This window comes from Eschrichtius robustus, chromosome 5, assembly GCF_028021215.1.
Source record: "Eschrichtius robustus isolate mEscRob2 chromosome 5, mEscRob2.pri, whole genome shotgun sequence".
Classification (NCBI taxonomy): Eukaryota; Metazoa; Chordata; class Mammalia; order Artiodactyla; family Eschrichtiidae; genus Eschrichtius; species Eschrichtius robustus.
The window spans coordinates 28,167,036-28,181,262 of NC_090828.1; the positions used below are offsets into that span (position 1 = coordinate 28,167,036).

The 14,227-nt window shown below is 39.0% G+C and overlaps 1 protein-coding gene across 1 annotated transcript in view; it reads right to left on the reverse strand.

Annotated features, from left to right (window-relative positions):
- Positions 1-1,910: 1,910 nt before the first annotated feature.
- Positions 1,911-14,227, reverse strand: part of PTH2R (parathyroid hormone 2 receptor) — a 108,070-nt gene continuing 95,753 nt past the window's right edge. The window contains exons 10-13 of the mRNA XM_068543799.1: positions 8,823-8,917; positions 5,546-5,684; positions 3,991-4,032; positions 1,911-2,565 (exon numbers count right to left, since the gene is read on the reverse strand). Of these exons, the coding sequence (XP_068399900.1) occupies positions 2,170-2,565; positions 3,991-4,032; positions 5,546-5,684; positions 8,823-8,917 (672 nt within the window). The 3' untranslated portion in view covers positions 1,911-2,169. The remainder of the gene's footprint in view (positions 2,566-3,990; positions 4,033-5,545; positions 5,685-8,822; positions 8,918-14,227) is intronic.

A 14,227-nucleotide genomic window follows, 5' to 3' on the forward strand; every position in this document is an offset into this window, starting at 1 on the left:
CTTTTTGTTATGTCCCTAGCACATAGCATAGTATCTGTCAGATAATAGGCTCTAAGTAAATGTTTACTCAATTTGTGAATGACTAAACTTTAAGTGAGTCTGAGGGCTTTATTCGTACTTGTTAGTGTAAAGAAATAGTGGTCTAGCCTTGGAATTTGGGGGTGGCTTAGAATGTTTTCAATATTATCAAAATATATATATTCTTATAATTATTATGTTGCAATGACCAATGAGTCCTTTTATAATATAATGGGGCAAAATGAAATTTAAACAGTAAACAACCTAAACCAAGTATCAATATTTGTATGGAATTTTTATTTTACAAAGTGCTTTCAATATGTGATTTCTCTTATTGCCTGAACATTTCTCTAAGGTAGGCAGATATCTTCATTTTAAAGATAGAGAACTTGAACTACAAAGAAAGGTAAGTGATTTACAAAGCCTTGCACAAAAATAGCAATGGAACTGAACTTAATCTCTGGCTCAGCCCATGATGGTTCTCCTAACAGGGAGGTGGCATTAGTATGTGACAATATAGCATTGAATCAAATGAATTAAGTATGCACAATGGCACCTTCATAAACAGGATGGGAAGGAAATGACCTCTGTGTGTCACAGAGGAGGAAGGAAAGAATGAACATGGGAGAACAGTGCAATATTTTTCAAGAGGGCATGTAGACATCAGAGTACCTTTTTCATCATAACACTATTTGCATATTTAAACCATTCAGCAAAGTGAGATGGATCAGCTTGACCTGTGTCATTTCACTTAAAAACACATTTCTCTGTGGTGTTTTCATTTCCTATGTGTATTTGGCTCCCCCATTAGAGTGGAAACTTCATGAGGGTCAGAGGCTAGACCATACTACAATAAGAGTTCCTAAAGCACTCTCTACCCAGAAGGAATTCATTTATTTTTTTGTGAATGGGCAATATATACATTGGCAACAGTATGCATATGGCTAAGAACATGGGACTTAAAGTCAGATCTGTGTCTGAAACCATGTTCTCTCAATCACTAGCTGTGTGACTTTGGGCAAGTCATTCCACCTCTGTGAGTCACGCTGTTATCTGTAAAAAGGGGGACGGCAATAAGACTTACTCTATAACTTTGTGGTGAGGATTAAATAACTTAATGCTTGTAAAAACCTAGCAGGATGCTGGGTACATAACATGCACACAGTAAATGTTTCACTACTGCAATACACTGAAATTTCAAGCTCAGTGAAGTTCTGGGGCTACATGCTGATCTCTGTAGATGTGGAGAAGAGACATTTGGTTGATTCCCAAAAACAAAGTTAGATGCTAAGAGAACATTTTAAAAAGTGACCCAAAATATATTTTTAAAACAAACTTTTAATTTATCCCACATGCCATTTGGAATATAGTAACAGAACAAAGAAAAAGAACATAGAAGCAGTGTGACTATCACTATAAATGATTACAAACAAAATCAGCTTGCAGACACAGCTCACTGACTAAGAAAACCTTGTGACATGTCAAGGTTTACAAAAGAGTGAAGACTTGAGATTTGGCTGGTCACAGAGGGGACATTCAAAAAGAGGAATATGTGCAATATTCTTTTTTGAGTAATTTTCCTTATTCCTAGAAAAAAAACAAGTTTCTCACAAATTTATTATTTTAACAAAGTCCAGCCAGCTTATTTTCCAGTGTGTACTTGTTCCCAGATCTTTAATCTTTCAACATACATTTTCAGATCCTAATTGCTCCGATGCACAGGCTAAATGAATGCAATGATAGAGGTCCCGTAAAGTGAGAAAGAGAATACTAATTTGTTAAAAGGAAAATGACACGTACTAAATGATCTCTATCATATTTCGAGTGATATTTATGAGAGAAAACTAGAGTCAAGCAACTGAAACGTTTGTTCTACCCAAAAGTAGCAGAAAAATGAACAATCACAGAGCAAGTACTACAAGTACTACACATCAATTCAGAAGAGAATGTGATGCCAAAATAAGGTAATTATTCCACTGACACTTCTCCTTTTGTGGCTTTAGTATTTACAGGAGCCAATTCATGGAGCCTAAAAAGGCTGTGAACACTCGAACCCTGACTGTTCAGCTCTGGGGCTCAAGCAGAGCGATGCTGGCCAAGCTCCTCTGCCACAGCCAGATGGACCAGCTGCTTAAAGACACAAATGTTGATTCACAGAGCATCCTCGGTTTCTCCTTTGCTTCCTTCGGGGTCTGGGTTAAATTCTAATGGCGTGGATGACTCCTCCATTGGAATCGCATCTCCCTGCTTCCTGTCACTTTCCTTGGTCTCTGCATGGATCAAGTGTGGCAAGCAATCCTGCTCCGAGTTACTCCAGACGTAGCCGGGTAAAGTCACGTGGCTGTCGGGCTGCCGGCTGGCCGTCTTGGCCGCTTTGCGGGAGATGAGCACCACGCGTGTGCTGGCCGCCATCTGCGACTGGCTGCTGGTGCTGGGCGTCACGGTGGTGAGCACGGAGCCGTATCTGTGGCCGCCGCATGGGGGCGTCCTTTTCCAGTCCAAGGAGAGATTCCACCGACTCCACATCTTCTTCACCTCAGACTGAACCTAAACCGCAAGGACCATATTGTGCATCAGAAACCATCAGAGACCCTGGAACCTTGTTAGATGGATGTCTGCCTGATTTCAATGATAGTAATAATCACTAAGGTTCCACTGTGCGCCAGGGACTTTATATATACAGTTGACCCTTGAACAACACAGGGCTTAGGGGTGTCCGCCGCATGCCCCTGAAGATCCCCTATGACTTCACAATTGGCCTTCTATATCTGGGGTTCTGCATTGGTGGATTCAACCAACCCCAGATGGTGCAGTACTGTAGTACATATTGAAATGCAGCCAATACATATATCTGACTCATGGGAGAGGAAAAGAGGACACGGGGTTGGAGGAGAAAATGGGATAAATAGTGCCAGCTAAGGCTGTGGAAGGGCATGGAAGGTACTCAGCTGGAAATGTAACTGTAACACCATTGCTCTGCACAGGCATACTGAAGGAGGGAAATTGAGAAAAGGATTGGATGGTGAAAAGTGGGTGCTGCAAGGGCATTCGTAGTAGGGTGGGGCTCTTGTTTCCATTCTTGCTGCTGAAGATTCACTTCTGCTATTGCAACTTTCCAGAAGGGAGTTTTTGTTGTTTTTTTTTTAAATTTTATTTATTTATTTATTTATTTATGGCTGTGTTGGGTCTTCATTTCTGTGTAAGGGCTTTCTCTAGTTGCGGCAAGCGGGGGCCACTCTTCATCGCGGTGCGCGGGCCTCTCACTGTCGCGGCCTCTCTTGTTGCGGAGCACAGGCTCCAGACGTGCAGGCTCAGTAATTGTGGCTCATGGGCCTAGTTGCTCCGCGGCATGTGGGATCTTCCCAAACCAGGGCTCAAACCCGTGTGCCCTGCATTGGCAGGCAGATTCTCAACCACTGCACCACCAGGGAAGCCCCAGAAGGGAGCTTTTTGAAAGTTCCATTGGAAGCAGTGGAAACCTGGTAAGCTGATGTCATCTAAAAGATCGGTACCATTCTTTCTCTCCAGCCAACTCCTAAATGAACTGAAATTGTCCCATCACCATCTTGTAGTTTATAAAATGTCAAAATGTTCTAATGGATTATTCCCAGGGAAAGTTATATTTGAGTTTCTTATAGAACTTGAAATAAAATATAAGTTGAAGCATTGACTGGAATATGAAGTTCATGGTCCTTCCAAGTATCAATCTGCATTCCAGTAAGTTGGGTTTTTGATATCAAGGGTTGCAACTGAATTGACATTGAAAAGTGCTGGAAGAGGAAGACCTTGGCTTATTTACATGAATTCTTCCTTTCTCAAAATAATTTATGATTAAAATATCTCCCTTCTCTGTGTCCATTCTGTCCTGTAACCCCTGAGGATTCTAAAGAGATTCTGGTCACATTGTGATGGCCATTTACGAGCTTACTCAGAGCTAGACCTGCAGGAGGTATGGGGTTCCTTCAAACTTACCTCTCCATTGCAGTAGCAGTAGATGATAGACACAAAGAAGCCCTGGAGGAGAAATTAGAATATTTTAATTAATTAATTTTAATTATGAAGATCACAGCACTAAAGTGTCTTGTGCCACAATGCGTACGTTGAAAAACTGGGTTCTTTTTTAATGATTCCTCCAGAAAATTATGCAAATTATGTCTCCTAATATTTCGAAATCCTTAAATATACATGAAATTTGTGAGATCTTTCCTTGGTGTGAACTGAACCAAATAACTAAATAAAACACTCCAAGATACACGAAGAACTGATTTCTGTTACATTCGTTTCATGCGTTGCCACCCCAGGACCACAGAACATCCCCTAGTTAGTAAGTGAAATTTTTACACTGTGAATGCTGGAAACTACAGACACAGGGTGTTATATGGTGAAAACACACAGAAACTTTTTTTTCACTCATTCAAAAATATTTATTGAGTTTATACAGTGTGAAATGCTCAGCATGACAGGGATAAACAATTTAATCAAGACAGACAACGTCCCTATTCTCTTAGGGCTTACATCCTAGAAGGAAATACAGATTGATAAAATATAAACAAATAGCCACAGGAGAAAAATGTAAGATGATAAGATAAAGGCCATGCAGGCAAAACAAGTGGTATTGAAAAAGAAGATGGAGAAGATCTATCAAAGGGGGAACTCAATGAAGACCTCCCTGAGGCGGAGACATTTAAGCTGGTTTGAGTGAGAAGAAGAAGCCAGGCCATGTGAATATTAGAGGGAACAGCATTCCAGGCAAAGGGAACAGCAAGTACAAACCCCTGAGGCAGAAATGAACTTGAGGAACAGAAATTGTGGCAGAGCTAGTGTGACTCAAACTTAGTGGGCATCAGGGAGCATGGTGTGAGGTGAGGTCACAGGTGGGCAGGATCCCCGCCAGGGAGGGCTGTGCACACCAGGAAACGGCATTTAGATTTTATTCTGACTGCAGTGAGAAGCCTCTGGATATGTTCAGCAGGTCAGTGACATTATCAGATTTATTTTTAAGATTCTTCAGACTATTGTATGGAGACTAGATTGAAGGCAGGAGGTGACAGCAAAAGAGTAGCAGGAAGAAGAGTTAGGAGGCGCCTGTAGCCTCCACGTGAGGGAGAATGGTATCATGTTTTCAAATGAGATCAAATATAAGGAAGCAACCTCTTCCTCTTACTTGTCTCCCTTTCTCGTTTTTCCTCTCCCCTGCTTATCCCTTCTTTTGCTTTCATTGACTTTCCTTACACACATACACACACACACACACACACACACACACACAGAGATTCCTGCTCTGTAGGTGTCACGTATTTTACAACAATGTGCTTTCTTGTCTCATAGCCCAAGCCTGTCTGTGAGAAACAGCTCCTGCTGTGGTCAGAGGTTAACCTGACTGACCGCTGCAGGATAGAAATGCGCAGGTGCCAGAAAATAGCCCCTTTCCTAGCCCTTGGGAGACAGGTGCGTGAAATCCAGAGGGAGGGGCAGAGACAGGAAAAAAGCAAAATACAGGAATCAAATTACTAGTAGCACTCTCTACCTGAAAGGAGTTGAAAAAGAGCTCACAGTGCATCCGGATCTCCCACCCAAGCCCAGCAAAGGAGTGGGGCAGGCACACGAACACGATGTAATGCACTCCAAAGACCAGCACCAGCACCAGCGTTGATTTGGCGAGTTTCCTGGAAGAGAATGGCAAGCCTTTTAATTAGTCAATGTAGAGTGCCTTTCCATAGAGACAGCTTGCTGGAAAAAATAAAGCTTGGGACTTCCGTGGTGGCGCAGTGGTTGAGAATCTGCCTGCCAATGTAGGGGACACAGGTTCGAGCCCTGGTTTGGGAAGATCCCACATGCCACGGAGCAACTGGGCCCGTGAGCCACAACTACTGAGCCTGCGCGTCTGGAGCCTGTGCTCCGCAACAAGAGAGGCCGCGACAGTGAGAGGCCCGCGCACCGCGATGAAGAGTGGCCCCCCGCTTGCCACAACTAGAGAAAGCCCTCACACAGAAACAAAGACCCAACACAGCCAAAAATAAATAAATAATTAATTAAATTTAAAAAATAAAAGTAAAAAAATAAAGCTTATTTAGCAGAGCTACCAGGGGCTGACGTTCCCCCATCTCTTTGGATCCACTGCTTCTGCTAGTTTTTTTTTTCTCTCCCTCTTCTTCCTGTCACTTCTATACTAAATCAGGTAGTTTATTCTCACTTCCCATGATTACTATCCCCTAAATCTCTTTAATCTCATTTCCACTCTTCTTGCTTAAAGGATACTATTTTCATAAAATTGTAAAATGCCTTTTTTTTTTTTCTGTCCTAAGTCTTCTTTAACTTCTGTGTTTGAGACTTAAAGAGGTACCACCTCCATCCTCAATAACTGTCTTTACTTTCACAGGCAGCATTTTGGCTTGTTCTGTTCATTTTAGAACCAACTACTCCCTGGTCTCTTCTTACACTTGGATCTTCATTTATCATTTCATATTTTCTTATGAGCTACATGTGGTCAATACCTCTTGCCTTCCCTAAATATTCTCTGTCAAATATTCTATCTCAAATTATCTATAGTTCTAGGTTTGTTTGTTTGTTTACAAACTAAGCAATGTGACTTTATTTCCTTTAACTGCTTCTTCATACACATTTTCTTGTGTATTTAGAGGAATCCCAGTTTCCAATATAATGGATTGACTCTAACATGGCCCCTAATGATTCCTGACCTTCTGGTATTTACATCCTTGTTAATCCTCTCTGCTTGAGTGTGGGCAGGACTTGGGACTTACTTCTAACCAATCAGTTATGGCCAAGATGGTGGGATGCCGCTTCTGTGACTATGTTGCATGAGAGTGTAACATACATTTTAGTAGCAGACTCTCTCTCTTGTTTGATTCAGTGAAGCAAGTTGTGAGCTGCTCTACTGAGAGGCCCATGTGGCAAGGAGACGTGGCATCTGACCAACCCAGCAAGAACATAAATCCTGTCAACAATCACGTGAGCTTAAGAGTGGATTTTTCCCTAGTCCAGCCAACTGACATCCCAATTACATCCTTGTAAAGAGACCCAGAAGCTGAGGACCCAGCTAAGCCACGCCCAGATTTCTGACAAACAGAAACCATGAAATAGCCAGTGTGTTGTTTTAAAGCCACTAAGTTTGAGGTAATTCATTTTGCAGCAATAAAGAGCTAGTCTATGACCCAAGCACATCATTTTCTAGTTAGGTTTTGTTTTTTTGCATTTTTTATCCAAGAAACAGCCAAATCTGGCTTCTTCTTTATTTCTCAAATATCCCTCTTTTTCTAAGAATCATTAATGCCCCAGTAATCTCAAACGATTGTAACCTTCCTTTCCTCACTAGTCTTTCCTTCAGTTTCTTTCTTCCTTTCTCCCTCCCTCCCTCTCTCCCTCTCTTTCCCTTTTTCTTTCTTTCTTTCTTTCCTTTCTTTCTTTCTTTTTCTTTCCTTCTCTCTCTCTCTCTTTCTTTCTTTCTTTCCCTACTTACTTTTTTCTTTTTTTGAAAATAAGCTGTCTATTCTGTCTAGGTTTAAAGAAAATCCACTCTTTGTTCTCTCCAGAGTTTCTCAAATCTCTTGAGCAACTTTCTACTGAAAGTATAATTTCACATCATTCGGAAATTCTAGAAATTAGTAGCTTTTATTCAGAACTATAGAAATAAGTAGCTTTTATTCAGAATGAGAGAAATAAGTAGCCTTGATTCAGAACTAGAGAAATAATTAGCTTTCAAACACCACTGCACTTTTTCATTTATGAAGAAGAATGAAAGGCTACTTACATTTTCCATTTTTTATCATCCTTTGACCTTTGTCTTCACCAATGGAATGTGACATGAGACAAGTTATTCTAGTATAGCACAGACCCTTCACTGTAAACACAGGCATGATTTTAATACTACCACTTGCAGCATATTGAAAATAACTGGAGCTAGCAGCTGACGGTTTGTTCATACTGTGCATCCTATTCTAGACTTGAGTCCATCTGTATCTGTACTCTTTTCTGCCTGACAGTAAATGCTGCCTACACGGTGCACGGGAATGATTCCACAAAGGACTTAGAGAATGTTTGTGAGAGAAGATCGAAATGTTGACTATGATTTCTTCCTTTCTGTGTCTGCGATAGCATTTCATGACAATGTGAGGCAGAAAGAAATAGATGCCTGTTTGGGGATTACAAAAACTAATCCACATGCACCTGACTAGTGGTGTATATGTTCAGGTGGATAGAAGCCACTTCCAAAATGATTCAGAACTTCCAAAATGATCATTGGGAGAAATGGACTCATTCTTAAGATAGTTTGATAATGATTATAAATACTTAATTTGTCCTTTTCTTTAGCAAAGACTGAATAACAGACCTCCTTCAATCAGTACATTTGAAAGTTCTTAAAAATCAATATTTGGGAGGTACCAATTTGATGGGAAGATTGGAAACAATATAGCAAATACACTTTCTTGATTTTTTTTCAGTTATGACATTATTTTAAGAAGGCAAGTAAAATTGTCTGCCAAGATCATCAACAAGAGATTACATAGTTACATAGGTTACATAGTTAATGGTAAAATCCCAGCTGCTAAGAACAGATTTTTAAAAATATACTTAGAATTTAAGCATATTGGGAAGGTTTGTTGTTATTTGTATTTTCCTAAAATATATATACTTTTCTGATAAATAGCACAAGCACAATTAAACCAAACAAAAATACACATTCACAATTTAGTCTCTTAGAGACATTTCAGATCAACTGATATCTGTCCTTTACTCTAAATAGTAACCAAAATATTTCCTCTGATGGATGTCTGTCCTGGAATTACCTGTATTGTTTCCTTGTGTCATGCCCGACTGCATTCGTCTCCCAAATTTTGGTAGCCAGAACTCTAACGGTATTCAGAAACAGAATAAAATTCAGCTGAAAGAGAAAGTAATATTACAAAGAATTATTAAGTTAGTCTTCAAGTTGTTTGTAAAAATTTACATAAATTGAACTTCTTTGTATTCAAAGACTGAACATTACCCATTCTGTAAATGTGAATGAGGAAATCTGAGGTAAGATATTGGAAAGATAGGGATTCTTGATTTGCCCTCATGAAAACACAAAGAGATAAAATTTCAACAGCACTAGAAACTAGAAATACCAGAGGATAATCTGCCAGAATCCATGGGGAATTTCCAAACCAAAGTTCAGATGAAGTTCTGTGGCAGACTTTCTGGATAAAGGATAATAGTTATTATACAAATGTAATTGACAGCCCTTTTTGAAATGAATTCCCAGCTTCTGTATCTATTTTAGGGAGAAGAATAATAGGGTTGCTTTGGGGATGCTGTCTCTCTTATGATATATGAAAAGCACTGGGTGAAGTATACAAGGTTAAAAAAAAAAGCCAGGTAAGATGCTGTATAAGAAAAAGTCCCAGTGTAGGCAATTAAATTGAGGTGTGGGCACCACCAGACAATCACGTTCTGGCTTTAAAAAGGGGGAGGGGAGGGAAGGGAAAGTATTGGTGGGATAAGACATTTTATGTCCAAGGGCCTCAAGGATCAGTGAAGAGGTCCAAAATGAAGAGGAAGAAAAGATCTCCAGGTCAGGGGTCATAAGGAGGTAGAAGCCCAAACCCCTTGGTCCCTTAATTCAGGGAGATGTCTACAGTCCAGGAAGCGCTAGTACTTAGGAATAATGGAATTGTGGATTGCCAAGAGTGGGTTTGTGTTAATGCCAGAGCAACAGCTAGAAGAGAGGACCCATCAACTCTGCATTCTGGGGGATAAATTATCCTGCAGAGTCTCCAATCATTTCTGGAATTTGGAGAATTTTGGTACTGGGTGATTCATGTGCCCCACTACCCAATCTAGTTGATTATCTGCATCAGCCCTTAATTCCCACTACCCTCTTTGCCATCCTACCACGGACTACCCCATAGGCAACTCTCACCAAATTTCACAGCCTCCTACAAGAACTGGGGGCTGGCTTTTCAATAAGTGGTGCTGGGAAAACTGGACAGCTACATGTAAAAGAATGAAATTAGAACACTCCCTAACACCATACACAAAAATAAACCCAAAATGGATTAAAGACCTAAATGTAAGGCCAGACACTAAAAAACTCTTAGAGGAAAACATAGGCAGAACACTCTATGACATAAATCAGAGCAAGATCCTTTTTGACCCACCTCCTAGAGAAATGGAAATCAAAACAAAAATAAACAAATGGGACCTAATGAAACTTAAAAGCTTTTGCACAGCAAAGGAAACCATAAACAAGATGAAAAGACTACCCTCAGAATCAGATAAAATATTTGCAAACAAAGCAACTGACAAAGGATTAATCTCCAAAATATACAAGTAGCTCATGCAGCTCAATATCGAAAAAACAAACAACCCAATCCAAAAATGGGCAGAAGACCTAACTAGACATTTTTCCAAAGGAGATGTACAGATTGCCAACAAACACATGAAAGAATGCTCAACATCACTAATCATTAGAGAAATGCAAATCAAAACTACAATGACGTATCACCTCACACTGGTCAGAATGGCCATCATCAAAAAAATCTACAAACAATAAATGCTGGAGAGGGTGTGGAGAAAAGGGAACCCTCTTGCACTGTTGGTGGGAATGTAAATTGATACAGCCACTATGGAGAACAGTATGGAGGTTCCTTAAAAAACTAAAAATAGAACTACCATATGACCCAGCAATCCCACTACTGGGCATATACCCTGAGAAAACCATAATTCAAAAAGAGTCATGTACCACAATGTTCATTGCAGCACTATTTACAATAGCCAGGACATGGAAGCAACCTAGGTGTCCATCGACAGATGAATGGATAAAGAAGATGTGGCACATATGTACAATGGAATATTACTCAGCCATAAAAAAGAAACAAAATGGAGTTATTTGTAGTGAGGTGGATGGACCTAGAGACTGTCATACAGAGTGAAGTAAGTCAGAAAGAGAAAAACAAATACCGTATGCTAACACATATATATGGAATCTAAAAAAAAAAAAAAAAAAGAAAATGGTTCTGATGAACATAGGGGCAGGACAGGAATAAAGATGCAGACATAGAGAATGGACTTGAGGACACGGGGAGGGGGAAGGGTAAGCTGGGACGAAGTGAGAGAGTGGCACTGACATATATACACTACCAGATGTAAAACAGATAGCTAGTGGGAAGCAGCCGCATAGCACAGGGAGATCAGCTCGGTGCTTTGTGACCACCTAGAGGGGTAGATAGGGAGGGTGGGAGATGCAAGAGGGAGGGGATATGGGGATATATGTATATATATATAGCTGATTCACTTTGTTAAACAGCAGAAACTAACACAACAATATAAAGCATTTATACTCCAATAAAGACTAAAAAAAAAAAAAAGAACTGGGGGCTGGGTCTTGAGCCCCATACCCTAGAGGAAGGACAGAGCTGTGCTGTGAAATTGTGGAAGAAGGATGTTTTCAGGCTAATAAGAGCTACTAGTTATTGAACACTGTCTAGCTTAAATGCTCACATAAATATGAGACAGGAATTTTTATTATGCCCATTTATTATGAATGAAGAAACTGTAGCTCAAAGAGATTAACTGATTTGACCTAGACTACCCAGCTATCAGCTGGAATTTGAACCAGGCCTATGTGAGTCTGTATTGTGAATTCTTAACCACTACCTTTATTTTTTTATTTAAATTTAACTTTTTATTTATTGAGGTAATATTGGTTTATAACATTATATGTTTCATGTGTACATTATATTTCGACTTCTGTATATATTACAGCATGCTCACTACCAAAAGGTAGTTTCTATCCATCCCCTTTACCCATTTTGTCCTCCCCACCCCTTTCCCTTCTGGTAAACACTACTGTGTTCTCTGTATCTAGGTGTTTGTTTTTATTTGGTTGCTTCATTTATTTTGTTTTGGGGGATATTGTTTTTTTTTTATATTCCACATGTAAGTGAAATCATACAACACTTGTCTTTCTGACTTATTTCTGTTAGCATAATACCCTCAAGGTCCATTGATGTTGTCACAAATGGCAAGATTTCATCTTTTTATGGCTGAGTAGTATTTCATTGTGTCTGAATAGATAGATAGATAGATAGATAGATAGATAGATAGATAGATAGATAGATAGATAAAGATATAGGTATGTAGATACAGATATAGATACGGATATCATATCTTACAGATATCATATCTTAGGGGTGCATATACTTCGAATTAGTGTCTTTGCATTCTTCATATAAATGCCTAGAAGTGGAATAGCTAGGTCATATGGTAGTTCTGTTCTTAATCTTCTGAGGAATCTCTATACTGATTTCCATAGTAGCTACACCAATTCACATTCCCACCAACAATATGTAGAGTTCTCTTTTCTCCACATCCTCTCCAACACTCGTTATTTCTCATTTTTCTTGATAATAGCCATTCTAATGGGCATGGAATGATATCTCATTGTGGTTTTAATTTGCATTTACCAAATAATTAGTGATATTGAACATCTTTTTGTGTGCTCGTTGGCCATCTGTATGTCTGTCTATTCAGCTCCTCTACATATCTTTTGTTGTTGAGTTTTGCAAGTTCTTTATATACTTTGGATATTAATCCCATTATTGGGTATATGATTTGCAAATATCTCCTCCCATTTGGTAGGTTGTCTTTTTTATTGTTGGTAGTTTCCTTTGCTATACAGACGCTTTTTAGTTTGCTGTAGTCCCATTTGTTTATTTTTGCTTTTTTTCCCCTTGCCTGAGGACACATATCCAGAAAGATATTGCTAAGACCAATGCCAAAGAGTATATTGCATATGTTTTCTTCTAGGAGTTTGTGGTTTCAGTTCCTACATTTAAGTCTAATCCATTTTGAGTTGATTTTTGTGTGTTGTGTGAGATAGTGGTCCACTTTCATTCTTTTGCATGTGGCTGTTCAGTTTTCCCAACACCATTTATTGAAGAGACCATCCTTTCTCCATTGTATATTCTTTGCCCCTTTGTTTTAAATTAATTGTCCATATATGTGTGGTTTTATTGCTGGTCTCTCAATTCTGTTCCATTTATCTGTGTGACTCTTTTTCTGCCAATACCATGCTGTTTTGATTACTATAGCTTTGTAATACAGTTTGAAATCAGGGAGTGTGTCATCACCAGCTTTGTTCTTTTCTCTTGGGATTTCTTTGGCTATTCAGGGGTCTTTTGTGGCTCTATACAAATATTTGGATTTTTATATTCTAGTTCTTTGAACAATGTCCTTGGGATTTTGATGGGGATTGCACTGAATATGCGTATTGCTTTAGGTAATGTGGACATTTTAACAATGTTAATTCTTCCAAACCATGAGCATAGAACATCTTTCCATTTCTTTGCATAGTCTTCAGTTTCTTTCAGGCTGTCTTATAGTTTTCAGTGTACATGTTTTTCACCTCCTTGGTTAAATTTATTCCTAGGTATTTTATTCTTTTTGTTGCATTTGTAAATGGGATTGTTTTCTTAATTTCTCTTTCTGCTAGACCATTTTTAGTGTATAGAAATGCAACAGATTTTTGTCTGTAGATTTGTATCCTGCAACTGTACTGAATTTGTTTATTAGTTCTAACAGGTGTTTTGCAGACTCTTCAGGGGTTTTTATATATAAAATCGTGTCATCTGCAAGTAGCATCAGTTTGACTTCTTCCTTTTTAATTTGGATGCCTTTTATTTCTTTTTCTTGCCTAATTGTTCTGGCTAGGACTTCTAATACTATGTTGAATAAAAGTGGTAAGAGTGAGCATACTTGTCTTGCTCCTGATCTTAGACAGCTTCCAGTTCTTCCCTGTTGAACGTGTTAGCTGGGATTATGACGCTGTCATATATGGTCTTTATTATGTTGAGGTATGTTCCTTGTATACTCATTTTATTGAGAATTTTTATCATAAATTGGTGTTGAATCTTGTCAGTTGCTTTTTCTGCATCTACTGAGATGATCATATGATTTTTATCTTTTAGTTTGTTAACGTGGTGTATCATGATTGATTTGCAGCCATTGAATCATCCTTGAATCCCTGGAATAAATCTCACTTGATTATAAGATATGATACTCTTAATGTACTATTGTATTCAGCTTGCTAATACTTTGTTGAGGATTTTTGCATCTATGTTCATCAAAGATATTGGCGTGTAAGTTTTTTTTGTGTGTGTTGTCCTTGGTGTCAGGGTAATGTTGTCCTCATAAAATGAGTTAGGAAGCA